Source organism: Artibeus jamaicensis, unplaced genomic scaffold (assembly GCF_021234435.1).
Source record: "Artibeus jamaicensis isolate MK-2021 breed Jamaican fruit bat unplaced genomic scaffold, CSHL_Jam_final contig_851, whole genome shotgun sequence".
Lineage (NCBI taxonomy): Eukaryota > Metazoa > Chordata > Mammalia > Chiroptera > Phyllostomidae > Artibeus > Artibeus jamaicensis.
Window position 1 is genome coordinate 12921254 of NW_026521986.1, and position 19122 is coordinate 12940375.

General features: G+C 36.1%; 1 protein-coding gene and 1 non-coding gene across 2 annotated transcripts in view; both read left to right on the forward strand.

Annotated features, from left to right (window-relative positions):
* Positions 1-19122, forward strand: part of DNAL1 (dynein axonemal light chain 1) — a 35837-nt gene that overhangs the window by 948 nt on the left and 15767 nt on the right. The window contains exons 2-5 of the mRNA XM_037127830.2: positions 4016-4054; positions 4936-5045; positions 6549-6604; positions 13923-13978. Of these exons, the coding sequence (XP_036983725.1) occupies positions 4016-4054; positions 4936-5045; positions 6549-6604; positions 13923-13978 (261 nt within the window). The remainder of the gene's footprint in view (positions 1-4015; positions 4055-4935; positions 5046-6548; positions 6605-13922; positions 13979-19122) is intronic.
* On the forward strand, positions 284-415 carry LOC119036600 (small nucleolar RNA SNORA42/SNORA80 family). The gene has a single exon (XR_005080036.1). It is a non-coding gene; the product is annotated as a small nucleolar RNA SNORA42/SNORA80 family (small nucleolar RNA).

A 19122-nucleotide genomic window follows, 5' to 3' on the forward strand; every position in this document is an offset into this window, starting at 1 on the left:
GTGGCAGTTCCAACTAGTAGTTTGAAAAGGGATGTTGTTGGTTGTAGACCCAGCCAAAGCTTTTTAGCAAAGGATGTGATTGTCCTGCTGGATGGAGATATTTATGAAGAATAAGTATAATTTGTTGTCTTCTTTTTGCGATTCCAATGCTATGTAAGTTAGAGCCCAAGAAATTGAAATCATAACGAAATCATGTCAACCCTCAACCACCAGATTAAATACCACTCTTTTTAAAGTAGGTCCTTCCTCCCCATCTCCCATCTTTTCTTACTTCATTTCACATGCATTTAGCTAAACTACTGCCAAGGAAGGTAAAAAGTTTCACATAGTGCCCCACGCCTGAGCAAATTGTGGCTTTGAACCATTGCCTAGCCTCTGCCTGTAGGCTTCAGGCACTGAAGCAGGCTACACAGTGAAAAAGAGGGTGGAGAGGAGAGAAAGTAAAATATTCTGGAACCTCGGTTTATATTCAAGTGAAGAAATAATGAGCTCTAAATCCTGAAAGCATGAACCATGAGGATTATTGAAAATCTTCAGATGAAGAATCAGAACCAATAATCACCTGAAGCTAGCTGAGGGCCCTTCAGATATACAGGCCCACATAGTTTTTAGATTTTTAAAAATCTTAAAAATGATCATACTTCATAACAAAACAGAGATTTCTAGCTTCTTCGAAAAATCAGAAATACTGTATTTCACCACTAGACACATTTGTCCCCACATATTTATATTACTGAAAATTTGTTACTGTCATATAATTGGCTGCATTTTTTCTTAATAGTACATAAAATAAGAATGTTACTTTCGTTAATGGGGTTCTCATATTTGAAGAAATGTGATATGAGGGTAATTCTTGTCCCAAGTCCCACCTGTCAACAGTTTTCTAGAGCCAAACAGAGGCTCTTAACATGGCCAGCTTTATCCAATGATGTCCATTGGTTTTCAAGGCATTTCAGGTTTTGATTCCTGTTCTCTATAGCGGAACTAGTGACCTTGTAAACCAATTTATCGGCAGCTCAATTGTTTCCAACTTGAGAGTGTTCTTATATGTGTCTTTCTATGGACCCATGCAAGGATTTCTCTGGGAAATACACCCAGGAGTGGGATTGCAGAGTCACAGGGTCTGTGCATACTTAATTTCCCTACACACTGTCAGACTGCTTGCTTTCTTTTTTAAAACTTTATTGATTGATTGATTCATTTATTTTATTTATTTATTCTTAGAGAGAGGGGAAGGGAGGGAGAAGGAGAGGGAGAGAAACATTAATGTGTGAGAGATACATCGATTAGTTGCCTCTCACATGGCCCCAGCTGGGGACCTGGCCCATAACCCAGGCATGTGCCCGACTGGGATTCAAACCAGAGATCTTTTGGTTCACAGGCTGGGGCTCAATCCACTGAGCCACCCAGCCAAGGCATGTCACCAACTTTCTAACTTTTGCCAATCGAAGGGTGTATTTTAGCACACCATTGTTTTTTCTGCATTTTTCTGATTTCCATTTTTCTGATTTAATTACCTCATGATATTCTTGTTACTCATCTGGATTTCAGTTTCTGTGAATTTTCTGTTTACATTTTTGCCAACTTTTCCATATTTGTTTCTGAATGTTAGGAGTTCCTTATACATCTTGATATTAGTCCATTGTTGGTTTTACATTGAAAACATCTTCTTCGAGTTTTTCTGTTTACTTTATCAATAGTGTTCTTCACTTGCTGAAGTCCATTTGTTCTAATATTTGAGTTAATTCCATTGTGTTTTCTAAATAGATGATCGCCTGCACATGAAGCTTATTTCCCCCTTTTAACCTTTCCAGTTTGTATTTCTCTTTATTATAACATTTATAAAGATCTCTTGTAATGTGTTAAATAGTAGCAGTGACAGTAGATATCCTAGATGTGTCTGGGACCTTAAAAGGTTACCTTCCCAATTTGGCCCATCTTGACCACCGTATTTAAAATAAACATCCTCCACACACATATCCACGTGTCCTTATAGCCTTTACCATGCTTGGCATTTTCTTTTTTTTTAGTAACTGTCACCTTCTACTATACAATTTATTTATTTTTAAAGTTATGTTACTTACCACTTGTCTCCTGACAATGGTTCCATGAAGGCAAGGATCTTTGTTTTCTTTAGTGATATACCATAAGTATGTAGAAGAATGTTTGGTATGTGGTAGATAGTAAAGATTTGCCAAAATGAATGAATTTCTCCATTGAGTATGGTGTTCATTGTGGCTTTTTGGTCTGTAGCTTTTATCAAGGAGTTTTCCTTTATCTTAGTTGAATGCTTTTAATATCAAATGTAGAACTTTATCAAGTTCTTCTTCTGCATATAATGAATAAATATCATTGTCTTCCTTTAATCCAATAATAAATATGTACATTTATAAATTTTCCTGGTGTGAAACAATCTTTATACTCCTGGGAATAAGCATTTCTTGATCTTTTCATTCTATATCCTTGGCTTTGGGGATCTAATATATCTAGGCTTTTCAAATCTGTGTTGAGAAATAAAGAGGATTCGTTATCTTGTTATAGCATCAAGTTATGCTAGCCTCATAAAAGAAGTTGGCAGCTTTCTAGTTTCTGAAACAACTTGTGTAACAGGGAATATCTCTTCCTTGACAGCTTGGTAGAACTCGTAAAATTAGTCCTGGAGCTTTGGGGGAGGAGGATGAGGGTAAATCTCTGACTATCTTTTTAATGCTTGAAATAGTTACTGGCCTATTTAAATTTTCTGATTCGTCTTGTGACAGTTCTGGCATTTTTCTGTTTGTTTTTTAGAAAGGCATACTTTATCTAGCTTTTCAAACTTATTACCATATATTTGCTTGTAATATTTTACTTATCAGATCTCCATGGTATCAGTGTTATTTCCCCTTATTCATTGATCCCTTCCCCCTACTGTGTTTCCCACTGACTTCTTACTTTGGATTTATTTTCTGTGCCTTCTTTGGGTTGGCAATGATGCACTTTTTTCAAATATCTTGAATGCTTAGCTTATTTGTTTTCTACCTCTCACTCTCTCTTCTTTTTAAATAAATGTACTTGAAGCTATGTTTCCTTTTAAGGTTATGTTTATTTCTCAAATTTTGACTTTTTATCTTTTATTTTATTATTTCACTTTAATTTATAATATTTTTACCCTAAGGGTAAAGGGTAAAATCAACCCAAGGGTGATTTTTTTTAGTATGTCTTTACTTTCTAGGCATAATGCTATATACATTTAAAACTTTCCTTTTATTTATTTTTGTTTTTATTTAGAGTATTCTCTCTTTTTATTAATGAACTCAAGCAATGGTTCAAAGGATATCTTCCTTTGCTCATCTTTAAAGTTACAAATAGCCCTGGCTGGTGTGGCTCAGTGGATCAAGCACTGGCCAGTGAACCACAAGGTCACCGGTTGGATTCCCAGTCGGGCACATGCCTGGCTTATGGGCCAGGTCCCCAGCTGGGGCCATGTGAGAGGCAACTGATGTTTCTCTCCCTCTCTTTCTGCCTCCCTTCCCTCTCTCTAAAAAATAAATAAGAATAAAAACTTTAAAAAACTTATAAATATGATAAATTGAATTAAAGATAAGTTGGAATTAAACTATGACAAATAATTTCTTATCAGTTAGAATTTTTATTTTGCACTTATTGACAGAGTTCTTTTAAACATATTTAGGCATATAGCCTTATCATATGTCATTCTTTGCAAACATAAAAAGGAGTCCATGCATATGAGACAAAATTGTTCATGTTCTTTTAAAACTTCACCACTGCACCTGGCCACTGCAGTTGTAAATTATTCCTGATTGGAAGATGCATCCAAATTTCAAAGATGTTAAAATGTAAAAGAAGATGTAGATCTTAGAATCAATGGAATAAGATATTTTAAGTGTTGAAAGCTGCATATTTTTTGTGAACCAAGTGGGAGTTATCTGCATGGGCTGATGCCTCTGTTCTCTGAGAGAATTGAATCAACAGATTATACCAATAAAGACAACCTTTTGGTCCTTCTCTTTTTAAGGCAAAAGCAACAACAATCAAAGAAGCCCTAGCCAGATGGGTGAGTATGACTTTTGACTTCTTTTAGAAACCATATAAGGAGAACTTTCAGATAGCTGTCAAATCCGACCATTCAGTAAAAGGGATCTTTGTGGTATTGGAACTATTTAGCTGTCTTGACTGTGGAGGTGGATATGCGAACCTACACAGGTGATAAAGATGCATAGAACTTGATACACCTGTACAAACACATTCGCACTCATATGTACAAATGAGTACAGACGAAACTGGGAAATCTGATGTAAATTAGTGGATCGTATCAAGATTAATATTCTGGTTGGGATATACTTAGAAAATATTTGGCAGCATATACTGTTAATGAAATTTTAAATTGCATACTTAGTACCAAAATTCATTTCTAAGGTTGAATTCAGTAGTAAATTACGGTAGAGAAAATATTTTGACCACAGCTGTGTTACAAACAGAATATCTCCCAAAATTCTTGGTATTTTGGGGCTGTAGCCCAGACTGAATTACGTGTAGAAATAGCTGAGATGACAGAAACAATTGGTCTTATGGGTCTGAATCTGATATCTAAAGAAAGGTTGTTTCAGGACAAGGAGTTCTTCCCAGGAAAATGTCTGTGTTTGCTTATGTTAATTAATTGATAGGTGCTTAAGGGATTTTAAATGTTACATAAATCATTTTCTTTCATTTTTTCCCCATTTGGTTGGGCCCTGGCAGTGAATTGTCTTGGTTGGTCATGTAGAAGCCTGCTCATCGGAGTCAATAGTAAAGGTCAATAAGTGAACTGTACAGAATGCACAGAACTCCTGAATTCTAATCATTGTTTTGAAATAAGGATTAAAAAGCCTTATGAAGTTCCAGCCTCCTTCAACTCCACATTACCCTCATCTTCTTCCAAATTAATTTTTATGACAGGAAGAGAAAACCAGTCAGAAGCCGTCTGAAGCCAAGGAGATAAAGCTTTACGCCCAGATTCCCCCTATAGAGAAGATGGATGCATCCTTGTCCATGCTGGCTAATTGCGAGTAAGTTCTCATCTTTATTCATCCTTCCAGTTGCCTAAACAATTAAAGAATTGTTCCCCCATCATATTCCCAGATTTGAGGTACTCAGTTTTTCACTAGCAGTTCTCAGGAGTGGGAATGATTAGAAGATGTACAGATTTGATCAGTAATTTACATTGTACAGTACTTGACTTTACCATTTCAAGTAAAAAGATAAATAATTCCTCTTCAGGTCAAATCAGAAAGGATATGATCAAGTGTTGGAAAGTCAACACAAATTTTTGACTTTTTTTTTTTAGATTTTATTTATTTATTTTTTAGAGAGGGGAAAGGAAGGAGAAAGAGAGAGAGAGAAACATCAGTGTGTGGTTGCCTCTTGCGTGCCCCCAACTGGGGACCTGGCTCACAACCCAGGCATGTGCCCTGACTGGGAATCGAACCCACAACCTCTTGATTCGCATGCCAGCACTGAAGCACTGAGCCATGCCAGCCAGGGCGAATTTCTTGGGTTTTAAGGAAGACTAAAACTGTATAATTATGTTCCCTTTAAAAATGTTTTTATATAATTAAAGTATGTATAGAAAAATTTAGATAAATATATATGAACTATTAAAATAGTTATCTCTGGAGGAATGTCTCGGTGGTGATTAGGATTACATTTAATTTCTTATAATATACATTTCTGAATAATTTAACACATGAGAAAATAAATATTTCCATACTTTCATATGTATAGTTCTGCTGTTCACAAAAAGGGATCATATAAAATGTGCTGTTCTGCAAGGTGGTTTTAAAACTTAACTACATATCATAAACATCTTCTCAAATTGGCATCTGTAGCCCAATCTCATTTTAGTGGCAGCACAGTATTCCTCAGTGATGGATGCTGAGAGAGATTTCCCCCCACTGTTTGCTATTGCAATAATACAATCAGTAATCTAATTCATATAACTTTTGGTATTTGCATTAGTATTTCAATAGGATGTATTCCTAGAAATTAATTACCAGGTCAAAGAATACATGCATTAAAATATTTAATAGAACCCTGGCTGGTATGGCTCAGCAGATTGAGCGCCAGCCTGTGAACTAAAGGGTCGCCGCTTCAATTCCCAGTCAGGGCACGTGCCTGCATTGTGGGCCGGGTCCCCAGTATGGGGTGTGCAAGTGGCAACCACACATTGATGTTTCTCTATCTTTCTCCCTCCCTTCCCCTCTGTGTAAAATAAATAAATAAAATCTTTCTGAAAAATTTAATAACATCAGATTGCCCTCAAAAAGTTTTTTTTTTTAATTTCTACTTGTTAATGGTATGTGTTAACTTTTGTGATCAGAAAAAACTATGAAGATTTCAAACACAGCATGGAATGTCTTCAGACAGCATGTCTGAAGGGAAAGAAAGGATTCAGTGTTAGAAGGAAGTGTGACTTAAATATTGTATCTTCAATGGGCACTAGAGAAATAATTTCGGATAGACCATTTAAATTTTTAAAAAATTAATTCAAGTTTTTCTTTGTTCTTTTTAAGGAAGCTTTCACTGTCTACGAACTGCATTGAAAAGATTGCCAATCTGAATGGCTTAAGTAAGTGATCCACAATAACAGATGGTTCTTGGATTTTCTCGTTAATGGAATAAACATTCCAGACACACTCCGTAACCCCAGGAGCTCGCATCTGTTTTAACTGCAGTAATTGTCAAATGACAAAGAGAGATCTGAACATTTTAAAGATATTTTAAAGCTTGCCTAGCGTTAGAATTGAGATATCTTAAATAAATTGTTAGAATTGAGATATCTTAAGTAAAAAACCTGATTTTTAAAATATATTTGATCAGATTTGTCTTGTGTTTTCATACTTGTCATATTTAAATTTTAATTTCTCACCATCCTTGTTTTTCCTGTGCATGAACAAATGCTAGTGACGTTGCCACCTACCCAGGTGCTAAGACCTCTGACTCCTGTGCTAGTTTCCTGTGGTTGCTGAAACTTGACAGCTTAAAACAACAGAAATATATTCCCTCTTAGCTCTGGAAGTCAGAAGTCTGACATCAGTTTCACTGGCCAAAATCAGGGTTTCGACAGAGCCACCCTCCCTCTGGAGGCTTTAGTGGAGAATCTGTTCCTTGCCTTTTCTGGATTCTGATGGCTGCCACATTCCTTGGCTTGTGACTACATCACTTGAGTCTCTGCCTCTGTGGTCACATCGCCTTCTCCTTTGTCTATGTCAACTCTTTCTCTTCTGAGGATACATGTGACTGCATTTATGGAACACCTGGACAACCGAGGATACTCTCCCTATATTAAGATCCCTAACTTATTCACATCTGCGAAGTACTTATTTGTCACAGAAGGCAACATTCACAGGTTCCAGGAGTTAGGATATGGTGTCTTTTGGTGAGCCATAATTTCTCCTACCATATTCCCCCTTTACTTCCCTCAAGCTCTACATCCAAGTTCATCATCGAGTCTTGTTAACTCTACTCTTTGAAAGAACTCTCAAATAATATGTTGCTTTTTAAAAATATATGTTTTTTGATTTTAGAAAGGGGGGTAGAAAGAGAAGGAGAAACATCGATGTGAGAGAGAAACACTGATTGGTTGCCTGCCACAGGGGATCGAATTGATCCAGATATGTGCCCTGAACGGGAATGGAACCATCAGCAATTTGGTATAAGAGACAATGTTCCAACCAACTGAGCCACACCATTGAGAGCAATATGTTGCTTTTTTATAAATCCCAGGAGCTAGAGTTTTAATTTAGACTCTAACCGTCCCCCTTAAATGGTGTTTAACAAACATTGTGTTTTACTTAAAAAAATTTTTTTATTGTATTTTTTCCCCAAAATTTTAAAAGGTTTTATTTATTTATTTTTAGACAGAGGGGAAGGGAGGGAGAAAAAGAGGGAGAGAAACATCAATGTGTGGTTGCCTCTCATGTGCCCCCAACTGAGGACCTGGCCTGCAACCCAGGCATGTGTCCTGACTGGGAATTGAACCAGTGACCCTTTGGTTCACAGGCTGGCATTCAATCCACTGAGCCACACCAGCCAGGCCTTTTCCCCAAATTAAAAAAAATTTTTTCATTTATTTTTAGAGAGAGGGGAAGAGAGGGAGAGAAACATTGATGTGCGAGAGAAACAGATTGGTTGTGTCTTGTTGCCCCCAACTGGGGGTCACCGCAACTCAGGCATATGCCCTGACTGGGAATTGAACCAGTGACCTTTTGGTTCACAGGATAACACCCAGCCCATTGAACCATGCCAGTTAGGGCTATCAAATGTTTTTTACTACTTTTCACAGTAAGAAATACATTTGAATTTATGACTCAGTTCATGTGTGTTTTCGTATGAATACACAGATCAAATATACACAAGACATATGAATTGGAATCAAGTTGCCGAAACAACATTTACCTTTATAACATAGGTTCCAGTATAAATTTTTTAAATTTGATTTCATTTAAATGTCTGTCACAACCCACTAAGTTGATTTCACACACAATTTGAAAAACACTCTTAAGACTTTTGTAATAGCCTCCTAGTTGGTATCTGTTTCTCTTTGTTCTTCAGTTGACCTTCAGCACTGACACCAGAGTCTTCTTTCTAAAAATATTATTCTCATTCTCATTTCTCCAGATCAGAGACCTTCCTGGCTCCCCTTGGCCTGGTAAAGAGCACCTGCTTTATGTCGAATTCAGAGTCATGTACAGGCTTGCACCCCGCTGTTCACACGCAAACACATCTTCCCTTTTTATGACTCTGCACTTGTTAGTGCAGTGCTTTTCATTGAGAACAGCCCCTTCCTCTAACAGGAATATCCTACAAAAAACAAAATTAAGATTAAGAACGCCAAGTTTAAAGGTCATTTCTCCCTCTAAAGACTTCTCTAATCTCCATTATTATAATAATTAGTCCTTCTTTGTAAACATTAAGACCTATCTTGGATTATAATAAATGAGTTAATGTATATAAAAGACTTAGAATAGTGCTTGGTACAAATAAATGCTCATGTTTAAAGTAGGTGAGGACTATGTTCTGTCTCTTCAGATAATGAACTCCTTGGGGGCCAGCACTACATTTTATTAATCTATTTATCTTCTATTCCAAATCTCCATCTTCCCCAGTACTTTAAATCGTGCCAGAGAGGAAATGTTTTCCTTTAAAGCTCTGCATGAGATGACTCAATCTATTCCAATTTTTCAGTGACTCATTAGAAAATGTGAGATGTTTCATTTCATTCTTTTCTTTGTCTGTAACTATAATAACTTTCCTAAAAGAGACAAAATTGATAACATTTATCAATATAGATGACATGTTTTTCATAAAAATATGACCATGACAATAGTGAAAATGGATAACCTATGTAGGGCTGACATTGAGTTTTAACTTGTATTCTAACTTTGTTCAATTGATGATGACTCTCGGGAAAGTTGTGTTAAAAAGAGTTCCCAAAATTAAGTGGAAGAGAATACTTTGATCAATTAGTGATGTCTGACATAGGCATGGAATAAGAGAATATAGGCATTTGTACCATCTATTTACTATTTCATCTCATTTTAATTCTGCTTGTAACAAATAATACTTCTGCAACCTGTGAGTAGGCAGCAGAAAGAAGCCAACTGATCCATATGAAGGACTGAATATATGACCCTGGCTTGCTTCCCACCCCTTTCCCATCATGAGCACTGTAGTCTTACCTGCTATGCCACGGTAAAAAGACCTGAAATACAAAGGCATTACTGTTTAACAGGAGCTTTATAAGGCAGAAGGTCCCTATGGCAATTTCTATTTAATGCACCAAAACTACAACTGGAAAACTGCATAACGTCACTATGTTCAAAACTGTGACTAAAAAGCTATACACTGTGAATATTAATAATCTGATGTTAAAGATCAGAACATAAATTTTGTTGCTTGTATCTTTGGTAAAATACTTTACTCCTTTCATTTACTAAATAAATAAGCGTGTAACTTGAAGACACTTTTTTCATTTTCAGCAGGGACTTGTTAGAAAAAAAGTATTTTCTGCTGTGGCCAGGTAGTTCAATTGGTTAGAGAGTCATCCTGATATGCCAAAGTTGCAGGTTAGATCATGAGTCGGTCACATGCGAGAATTGACATCTCCAGTCAGGGCATGTACCAGAATCAACCAATGAAAGCATAAATACATTCAACAAACTGATGTTTCTCTTTCTCCCTCCTCTCTCTAAAAAAATTAATTAATTTAAAAAATTAAAATTAAAAGAAGTTAAAACCCTGGCTAGTGTGGCTGAGTGGATTGAGTGCCAGCTTGGGAAAAGGTCACTGGTTCAATTCCCAGTCAAGGTACATGCCAGGGTTTCAGGCCAGGTCCCCAGTAGGGGGCACGTGAGAGGCAACCACACGTTGATGTTTCTCTTCCTCCCTTCCCCTCTAAAAATAAATCAAGAAAATCTTTAAAAAATAAACAAAAATTAAATAAATTTCTTAAAAGAAAAAGTGTTTTTCTTGTAGTGGTGCTCTACTTATACAGCATATAAATTATGTAATATGTAATTGTATTATGTTAGAACATTTAATCTATTAACTTTGATATCGTAATTTATTTCCCTATACAGCAATAAATAAGATCTTTTTAGTCTTTTGGTACCAGTTCATGAGCACTTTTTAAAAAAAGGAGTTTTTACATGTTAAGTTAGATACTGTCTTTGAAGGTGGCATATATTTGTTATCTCCAATTTCTGAGGTCATTTATTAGTCCTCATCTTGGTTGACCTATTAGTGGATTCTGACAGATGATATCTTTCTTCTTTGAAACAATTTCAGCATATAGCTTCTTGGACACTATACCTTCCAGATTTCTTCCTGCTTTTCTGGCTACTTCTTCCCAGTCTTGTGTCCCTAACTTTGGGGTACCCCAGGATTCAGTTTTGGGTCTCTTTTTTATCTTCACCTACTCCCTAGTCTCATTAGCTCTTCCAAATCATGGCTTTACCATCTATAGGCTGATGGCTTCCAAATTTATATCTCTAGCCCAACGGTCTCCTCTGACCTCCAGATTTACATATCCAGTTGCCTGATAACTCCCTTAGATGTTTAGTAGACATCTCATACTTCACGTGTTCAAAAGTCCTAAAAGTCCTTCCACAGTCCCAGCTAAACCAGCTTCTTATGTGTCTGTCTCAGTGACTAGTCCATTCTTCAGTTGCTTAGGCCAAACTGGTAATTTCTTGACTCCTCCTCATACATCCTTTATACAAGGCCTATTTCTAATTTCATCTCCTATTATTCCCCTCTCATTCTCTCAGCTAGCTTCTTGTGTTTTGTGAACACTTCAGATGTGGTCCTGTCTCATGGCCTTTACGCTTGAAGTTCTACTTGCCTGTTAATGGCCTCCGTCCATCAGTCCTCATGGCTCAATGCCTTACTTCCTTTGGGTCTTTACTTAGAAGTCGCCATTTACCAAAAATGTCAGCTGTTCCCAATCCTTTGACATTTCATTCCTTTTATCTGCTTTTCTTCTCTTTCACACTCATCACTATCTAATATATTTATTTATTTTGTTTACTAGCTGTCAAATGTTAGTTCTGTGACAGTAGGATTGTTATCTGTATTGTACACTGTTACGTTGCAAGTGCGTAGTGCTATTCCTGGCATATAGTTGATACTCAATAATTACGGGTTGAATGAATAACTTTTTGAATAAGTATTTTATCTTGCATGAAGTAGGAAAAAATGGTAATTTTTCTATATAAAGACACTTAAAAATTATGTGATTTTCTTAAATATTTAATCTTCCCACATTTATAGTTATGTAGATTTATTAGTTTGCTAGGGCTGTCATAACAAATCCCAAAACAGGAATTTGTTTTCTCCGCTGTGGAGGCTAGCAGTCTGACATCAAAGTGTCGGCAGGATTGATTTCTCCCGGGGCCTCTCTCCTGGGCTTGCGGATAGCCATCTTTCCCTTTGTCTTCACATGGTCTTTCCTGTGTTTCTGTCTGTGTCCTATCTCCTTTTACAAGGATACCAGTCACGCTAGATTTTACCTAAAATGATCTCATTTTACTTTAATTACCTCTTTAAAGGCCCTGTTTCCAAATAGAGTCACAATTTTGAGGGACTGGGGGTTAGAATTTCAACATATTTGGGGGGACCCAATCCTGCCTATAATGTGGAGTCCTGTTTCAAGAGTTAAATCATTTTGCGTAAATTAGATCACTTTTACAATTCCTTGTTCTGAAGTTAAATATGCCCTGAGCTCTGTGGTCCAGTTCCCAGTCAGGACACATACCTGGGTAGTGGATTTGGTCCCCGGTCAGGGCGCACACAAGAAGCAACTGGTCAGCGTTTCTCTCTCACATTGATATTTCTCTCCCTGTCTTTCTCCCTGCCTTCCTCTCTCTCTAAAAATAAATAAATAAAATATGTTTTAAAAGTTAAATGTTTCTCATAAGAGAATTTAAAATAATCTATTAAATAAATTAAAACCAACATTTATGTAACTATATATGCCTGATACACACACAAACACCACTTATTGTGTACTTGCCATGGATAAGGCATTAGGCTGAATGTTTTAGACGATTGTCCCAGTTCTTATATGCTTATAAAGCAGATATTATCACCTTGGCTGGCATAGCTCAGTGGATTGAGCACAGGCTGCAAACCAAAGGGTCACAGGTTCAATTCCCAGTCAGGGTACATGCCTGGGTTGCAGCCCAGGTCCCCACTGGGGGCCACGTGAGAGGCAACCACACACTGATGTTTCTCTCTCTCTTTCTCCCTCCCTTCCCCTCTCTACAAATAAATAAATAAAATCTTTAAAAAAGAGATATATTTCCTCATCTTACATATGATGAAACTGAGACTCAAAGAGGTTCGATTGTTTCTCTTAAAATTTGGGATTAGAACTCAGTTAATTGGTAATTTATGGCTGTCACAGAACAGTGCCACCCAATAGAACTGTCTGCACTGTCCCAAAACAGTTGCTACTCCCCATATACAGCTATTAAAACTCTTGATGTGAGGCTACTGTGACTGAGAGACTGAACTGTAATTGTTTATGTTAATTAAGTTAACTAGCCATGTGGCTAGTAGCTACCATATTAGTGAAGTTGCAGAAGTTCACGTTGTGAAACCTAAATGTATAACTTATATATATAATTAATCATGATACTTTTTTAGAACAGAAATGAGCTTTCCTGTGTTTTACTAGAAATCTTTTTTTAATTTTTAAAAGCAATACATGCTCATGGTTTTATGCAAATAGTTGAGTTTACAAGGAAAAACGTCTTCCCCTCACCGTGCACTCTCAGTTCCTCCCCAAAGCAGCGCTGTTTCCCCTTTTTTTTTCTCTTCCAGAAACAGCCTATCCCTACACCAATAGAAACATCCTCGTAAAAAATACTAATAGGCATCTTTTAAACCAAATCACAATCTAATTTTTTAAAAGATTGAAGGCAAAAGATTTTTAAAATATTAATGTATTTGATTTCACTTCTACTCCTTCGTGGAGTGGGGTATACTGTACAAAATATACTTGTTTTCTAGTCTGAGTCCTCGTACTCTAAGAAATTTGAAATATATATATATATATGCTCTCAAATCTAAAGTTCATATCTTCTTTACTCTTATTTATCCCTCTAATATTTTTACTAGCTAGCAACTTAAGACCATGCATCCCAAATAGCTAATATTTTTTTAAATTTAATATTAGCGTGATATGAAATTACAGTTGTAGTGTTCACCTTAGATGATATAGGTCAGTGTTATTGCCTACTCAATGACCACTTTTTATTAATACATTCTTACTCATTATATAAGAATATTTATATAAAACTTATTTAAAACCGTATTATTTTACATTTATAATTATGTAATATGATTCTCATAAACAAAAAATTGCTTTTTTTCCACTACAGAAAACTTGAGGATATTGTCTTTAGGAAGAAACAACATAAAGAACTTAAATGGACTGGTAGGTTGCTATTTATTACTTTAAAAAAAGCATATAGTTTTTTCTCAGTACAAAAATAATACTTGTCAATTGCAGAAACTTTACGAAGTAGAAGAGCAATGATTAAAAATACCTATAAGCCACTGACAATTTAAATACCGCTAACGTTTTGATTGACATCTTCCTTGCCTTTTTTCTTATTCTTCAATGGATATGTAGAGAATGAAATCATACTATACTTATTGTTTTGCATCTTTTTTACTTATTATGTGAAGATCGTTTTTCCACGTCACTCATTCATTCAACAAGTTGATTCAATAATATTTCCTAATGTCTAATTTGAGCCAGGTAGTGTTGTTCTAGGCACTAGAGATAGAGCAGAATGAGTATAAAACAGTGCTTGCCATTTGGAACTTGCACTACAGTGGAGGCAGACAGACTAGAAAATGACTGTATAACACGTAAGGTGCCAATGAATGCAGTGGAGAAGAATGAGGCATGTAAGAGAGCACAGGGTGATGGGAAGTCCTCTCTGGAAGAGAGGATGCGAACTATAGAGCTGACCAAGGGAGAAGTAACTCAGGCGGAGGTGAGACAGCAAGTGCAGGTGTCCTGAAGCTGAAGCTGAGAGCAAGAGTTGAACGAGAGAGGGAGAACTGTCCGCAGTGAGGTTGGCGATGAAGCCAGGAACCAGGAGGTCACCCTGAGCTTTATACATCAAGAGATTTTAGATTTTTTTCCAGTTGGCTTGCAAAGCCATTAAAGGTTTTTGATCAGTGGATCTGACTTAAGTTTTTAAAATAATCTTCAACCAATACCCCTTTTTAATGACAGTATAATAATGTATTTTATTGATGTACTATAATTTATTAAATTATTTATTGCCCTGGCCAGGTAGCTCAGTTCGTTAGAGCATTGTCCTTATACACCAAGTTTGCAGGTTCGATCCCCAGTCAAAGCATATACAAGAATCAAACAATGAATGAATAAATAAGTAGAGCAACAAATTGATGTTTCTCTCTCTCTCCCTTCCTCCTTCCCTCCTCTAAAATCAATAAATCAATTAATAAATAATTACAATAAATAAATAAATCAGTTACTTATTCATTATTTTCAGTTTGGAGTTATTATCTATACTGTTACGAATCTCCTTTTAGCTATATTATTGCACACATCTATGAATAATTCCTTGGATAAATTCCATGCAATGGAATTGCTGAATTAGGTATGAATTAAAGGCTTTTATGATGTTTCATCTAATTGGCATTTGATAAGTTTGTAACAATTTATACTCCCACCTGTAATGTATGAGGGTTCCCATTTCCCCTTACCAACCTTGGAAATTTAGAACTTTTTATAGTTTTTTACAGTGGGATGGACTATATATTTTTATTTATACATTTACTGGCCATTTGAATTTTCTTGCAAAGAAGCTGAAACGAAACAATATTGTAATATTAGGAAATTTCAGGAAAGATGAAGCTGATTTCTTTGTCTTGTATCTGTTCCCAAAAAGACAATAATTTTTTTAAAGTATTGAATGCTTTTTGTAAAAGTATTGAAAGTATTTCATAAACATTCTGAAATTTTTTATGACTCTGGACTCCTTCTCCACTTCCCATTAAGTCCAGCTGTGCTTCGTAAGAGCCAGTGGGCTTGTAACTGCAGTGCTTCCCAGCAAGGACCTCCCAAGGTGAGACCGGCTGAAGTGACCACCCCTGTTAAGGGAGGAACTGTAATGTCTAAACAGGGGTCAGGGTTCAGAGAAGCAATTTGGGAATTACCTTGAATGAGCTGAATAACATTCCCACTTCTACATGTCTATTTACATAACATTTTACTAATGAATTTATAAAATGCTCGGAAATTCTTTTTTTATATATATAATTATTTTTAATCCTCAACTGAGGATGTTTTTTCACTGCTTTTTAAAGAAAGAGGAAGGGAGACAGAAACATTGATGCGAGACAGAAGTATCGGTTGGTTGCCTCCCATAAGCGCCCAGAATGGGGATCGTAGGTGCCCAGACTGGGGATTGAACCCACCGCTTAGGTATGTGCCCTGACCAGAAATTGAACCCACAACCTTTTGGTTACGGGATGATGTTCCAACCGCCTGACACAATGGCCAGGGCAAAATGCTTGGAAATGCTTAAAGGTTACATTTTTACATAAAGGAAGTTTTCCCCTCCAAAATGATAATCAATAGATGAATTGTTTGCTTTCTAGTTAGATATGATGAGTAAATATTTAATGATCCATAAAAAATGGTTTTGGTGTTCTAAATGATTGGCATATTTAAAGATATTTTGCATTCTCTACATTCTCTGGGCGTAAATAGTAAAAAATGTCAAATATAGGGACATTATTCATAATATATAAAATTTTAAATTATAGTACAAAAAGTAAGAATGTATTACACTTCAGACTAACTATGATTTTAAATTATTTATAAGGGAAGGATTTTTAAATAAATGTACCCCAGAATCTTTAGGATCAATTTGATAGAGAGGCTTAATCTTCCTTCTGGTATTTTCAGAATACCAGATTCTCAAGTATTGCTATACTATACAGTTTCTCCCATGGAATGTAATATATACTTAGAAACCACAAAGAAATAGGATTAAAGACACTTCTGGAGATATCATCTAGCTGCACCATCGCTTGCTTAGATCTCTTCACTTTCTATACTATCAGTAACACCCAGCCTTTGATGTTCTTCTTCAGATGTGTGTGTGTGTGTGTATACATACACCATACATACATCCAAAACAACATGTTACCAGCCCAAAGGCTTTACTACTTATGCACAAACTAAAGAAAAATAAATCAGCTTAGGAATGCAAATGCTGGGCTTCAAATAGGTTCACATACTAACTGATTTATTCGTCTAGACACACTAGTCTTATAGTATGATTTAAATAGCTGCCTCAGTAAATCACACATGACTAATCTGTGAAACACGAAATGTTAAATTGAATGAAAGGTGTCTGTTTAAAACTACTGGAAAACTACCTCATTAATAATGTACCTTATTAAGGTACATTATAGACCCATTTGTATAGATGATCTGGCCTCTGCCTTTCTTTTGGATCTCATTTCATATTACTCTTCGTCCTGGCGGGTAATCTCCAGCCACTGACCTTCTTTCTCTCCTGGCACGTGCCAAGTCTTCCCACCTGAGGACCTTGGCACTTGCTGTTTCTCCTGCCTGAAAACCTCTTTGTTATTCTGAACTTTCACATTACTGGCTCCTTACTTCAGCTCAGATGTCACCTCCTCAAAAGTGACCCAACTGCCCTGTATCTAATGCAGCTCCCTAGGCGACAACTCTGCATCTATATCTATATCTATATCTATATCTATATCTATATCTATATCTATATCTATATCTACATCTACATCTACATCTACATCTATATCTATATTTATGTATAGGTATATATGTATCTACATCTACATTTATCTATATCTATTTCGGCTTTCTTATCACTGTCTGGAATTTTTATTGGTTTGTTTTCCCTCTTGCTCGCCCACCCTCTGTCTCTCTGTCACACACACAAATCCTAATGAGCAGGTCAGTTTTGTTCATCAGCATCTACATTAGTGCTTGACACATGTAATAGGCATTCTATAAATATTTATTGAGTGACTCAATATATTTTATTACTAATTATAAAAACTGTTAGGTTAGCCCTGGCTGGGGGGCTCAGTTGTTTGGAATGTCGTTCTTTCCACCAGAAGTTGTTCGGTTCCTGTCAGGGCACATGCCTGGGTTGCTGGTTCAATTCCCGATTGGGGTGCCTAAGGGAGGATTGATCTTCTGCCTCACATTTAATGTTCCTCTCTCTCTCCTTCTAAAATCAGTGGGCATATCCTCAGATGAGGATTAAAAAAATAACTACTAGGTTAAAATTGTAATTCTAAAAGTTATATATGTTAACTGTAAAAAAACAAATCAAGCAAATTCATAAATATAAGAAATACACTGTGGAAGTCTTTTTTCCCCCTTCCACCTTGTTCATTCCATGAGTAACAGAAATAGTATTGTTTTATATATTTTAATTTTTTCTGTGCAAATACAAATAGATATCTGTGTATATGGATATGCATGTGTGTGTTAAATATGTTTGTACTATAGTGTACAGGGTTGATATATTTTTAACTCAATAAAGGGTAGATAAAAGTAGGTTGATAATAATAAATAATAATAAATAAATAAATAATAATACAAGAATAAACTCTGTGTTTCACATACTCACAACTGTAAACCTACTTGTGCCCACCCCTGTGTATCAGTAATATTTTTATGTCAAAACAGGCAGATTTAATGCATTCTTTTAAAACAGCTGTACAGTTTTCCCTACTATCAACATACAGGTTTGATCCATGATAGCATGTATCAGAACCTCTTTCCTTTTTAAGGATGAATGATATTCTGTTGTGTGGATGTGCCGTATTTCATTAATTCCTTCATCCACTGATGACTCTTGGGTTGTTTGTACTTTTTGGCTATTGTAAATAATGCTGCTGTGAATGTGGTTATAAATATCTCTTTGAAACTCTTTTTTTCAATTCCTTAGGTTATAGACCCAGCAGTGGGATTGCTGTAACATATATTTTCAATTTCTGAAGGCACTGCAGTTCTTGTTCCATAGTCCCTGCACCATTTTACATTTCCACCAACAGTGCACAAGGGCTCCGGTTTCTCCGCATCTCCACTGTCTGGTTGATAGTAGCCATCCTAATGAGTGTGAGGCAGGCTCTCATTGTACCAGCCTCCTCATTTTACAGAGTAAGAAACTAAGGAGAGATTATTTGTTCACTTGCAGAAAGCAAACCAATTTGCTAAATGCCTGTTCATCACTATCCAGGTCACCAAAGGGCCAGTTTATTGAATGGCAGGTTTCACTGACCTGATTTACACAAACTTAGCCAGGTTTTACTGATTGACATTCACCAGATTGCTTCACCAAAATTGTCTTTAAGAAAATTGTCTTTATTACCTAATTACAAATACATAGAAAATCTCGTTCTTTAGAATGATTTCACACATTTTGAAATTTTCTCTAAGGTTTTACTTTGGGTTAATGTTAAGGCAGCTGTTTCATCCAGCTGTTGGATTTGTCAGTCCGTCTGTATAGAATGTCAGTTTCATATTTTAGG